We start from the raw sequence: 2,767 nt of genomic DNA, 5'->3' as shown, positions 1-2,767 counted from the left end.
AGATTCTAGGACTGCCCTGTGACGTTGCAATATCGTAGGCCGGGGCCTTGTATTAAGGCTGTGCAAAGGCTAAAAATAAACTTTCTACTCGTGATATTTTTCCAAGTTTTTCGATTTTAATATCATTAGGCTATCAAAATGAGAAAGTTTTCTTGAGAAAACATTTTTTTTCGATCATTACTTTTTGAGATATGAGCGCCTAAAGTTTGAATTTTTGGGACAGAACATTTCAAATCACGTAAAATATAAATCCATGCAGTGGCGGATCTAGAATTTTATTTTGGGGGGGGGCTGAACAGGGGAAAATTTTGTGAAAGGGCTTACATTTAATGAAGTTAATTGTTGAAGTTTTATGGAGTAAAAACGTGTGTTTCACAGTAAAAGTTTTCAGGATGTTTTGTTTATTTATTTAATAATGAAATACATTAAAGATAATAAAAGACAGATTAAAAATATGAAAAGGATTTATTTTTAAGTACATCGTACATTTAATATTTCGAAATAGTTCTACTGCCTGGAGATGAATAAATAATGATGGGGACACAGTTGGAACTTTTGTTTGGAGACTTGAAGTGATGGTCTGAGAATTAATACTGTCATTCATCGCTAGTCGCTGTACAGGAACTGTAAACGCCTTGTGTGCTTTTGAGCAAACTTTTCAATTACCTGTGAAAAGCATACGCCAGTTAATCACTCGATCAAGGACTGGATGATAAAAAACAAAAAAAAAGATCCAAACTGGAGGGAAGGATGATAGGACTCCAAAGTCCTATCCTTCTTCCCTCCCTACCGCTTGCAATAAATCTATGATAAACATTGCAAAAATCTCATAATAACAAAAAAAAAAATCTTCTGCGTTGATATTTAAAAGCTTCATCACATGTACTAATGGTGAATAAATAAAAATATTGATACATGCATAAGGAACTTTGAATTATTTACATTATAAAAAAAAGAAAAGCCAAAAAAAGAGCAAATATTCTATGACTGTGAGTTTATGCTTAAACATTAAACTCAAATAAAAATTAATATTCATGTGGTTCAAATCAATTTGTTTAAAAATGTAAGTTTACATTCAGCTTAAAATTCACATTAAAATGGATGTACAGTTTAATTTAAATTTAAGAAAATAGAGCTATATATAGCTCTAGTTATAGTTATTTAAGCTATTATAGTTACCTCCAAAGGATCCACATTTATTGTATTCTTATGAATGTTCATCAGAGCCAGGCCGTTGAGTCTATCTTGTCGCATTGTTGTTCTCAAGTAATTTTTTACTAGTTTCATTGATGAAAAACTTCTTTCGCCAGTGCATGAAGTGACAGGTAGAACACAAAGCAAGTGCAGAAGATTCTTTATATTAGGGTAGAACGTAACAGATGAGTCGTAGAAGGCTTCGATTGCTGTAGATGGTACTTCTACTTTACCTTTACTTTGACTCCAATGTTCTCTCCACATTGCGATTTCATTGTACAATTGAAATGAACTAGATTCCCCACAATATTTCTTTGCTATATTTACGATCTCATCATCATATTCAGCTGGTTTTATAAATGACGGGACAAGACTAAAAAGCTGGGTGAGTTCAGTGTTGGTTGTGGAAAACCTATTCTTCATTTCACAAATGAGAGCATCTAGAAATGGGATGAATACATTTATTCTATAATAATCACGAGGACTCGAAGCCTCAGCATTTGACCGATGAATCTGAGCCTTTACAGTCCGAGGACTTTTTATTTCAATGTCATGTTGTGTTGCCACTTTGGCAGCTGCGTCAAATATCCTATTATAGAATATTTCTTCAGAACGATGCCTTTCAATTAACTTTATCACAGTATTTGCTATAGCATAACATTCTTGAAGTTCAACATTTGGGCTTTGAAGATCCTCAGACAACTTTTTTGTTAAGTCAAGAGTTGTTCCCAAAATGTGAAGGGCGATGATAAAGTCAAATCTGCGTATTGAGAAAAGGAGACAGGCAGATTTTGATGTTGGCTTTTCTTTATCAATAACATCTAGACAGGTTAGTACTGAATCAAATACTTGTAAAAAAAAGGTAATTGCATCATGCCGTTCAACAAAGCGAGTTTCGCACAAGCTTATCAATTTATGCCGCTTCTCTTCTGGGTGTTGTTCAGTTAGAATATTTTCCATTTTGTGAACCCTTTGAGCTGAATCTTTTACAAAGTTTATTACCTCTTTAATAGTTCCACATGCATTCCTGATACTTGGTTCTAAACAAGCATGACTTAAAACCAAATTCAATTGGTGCGATGGAAATTTAATTCTCGCTTGAACGCCTTGAATATGACCTGCCATGTTTGAACCTCCATCATATGCTTGGCCTCTCAAATTAGAAATATCAAGTCCCAGTTCTCGAAGTTTTTCTAGGATAAGTGCTGATAGCTTTTCTCCCGTGAGTTCGTCTTTGGCTTCAACAAATCCAACAAACATTTCCTTAATTTGGCCCAAATCAATATCTAAATATCTAAGGCATACAGTTATCTGCTCAGTAGAACTTGCATCTCGAGTTTCATCAGCAATCAATGAAAAAAACTGCGATTTCTTTACTTTTTCTGTAATTTGTTCCACAATAATATCCCCACAGCATTCTATAAGCTCGTTTTGAGTTGTTTTGCTGATAAATGTTGCATTTTTTGGAGCAGTTTCAAGATGATTTTTTAACGTTGAATCTCCAGCATCAATCCTAAATCTTAACAAAGCTCTGAATTTGCCTTCATGTTCCCCTTTTTCTTGTAAGTCCAGA

At 34.0% G+C, this 2,767-nt stretch overlaps 1 protein-coding gene across 1 annotated transcript; it reads right to left on the bottom strand.

Moving 5' to 3' along the window:
- Window positions 1-266: 266 nt before the first annotated feature.
- Window positions 267-2,270, bottom strand: LOC120353122 (52 kDa repressor of the inhibitor of the protein kinase-like). The gene is made up of 2 exons (XM_039435781.1): window positions 1,180-2,270; window positions 267-666 (listed from the first exon to the last, which is right to left on the bottom strand). The coding sequence occupies exons 1-2, from the start codon at window positions 2,152-2,154 to the stop codon at window positions 607-609; spliced, it is 1,035 nt and encodes a 344-aa protein (XP_039291715.1). The 5' UTR covers window positions 2,155-2,270; the 3' UTR covers window positions 267-606.
- Window positions 2,271-2,767: the final 497 nt, after the last annotated feature.

The sequence above is a fragment of the Nilaparvata lugens genome, chromosome 9 (assembly GCF_014356525.2).
Source record: "Nilaparvata lugens isolate BPH chromosome 9, ASM1435652v1, whole genome shotgun sequence".
NCBI classification, from domain to species: domain Eukaryota; kingdom Metazoa; phylum Arthropoda; class Insecta; order Hemiptera; family Delphacidae; genus Nilaparvata; species Nilaparvata lugens.
Note: the sequence above shows the minus strand (reverse complement) of the source record. Positions and strands in the feature narration are given on the sequence as shown.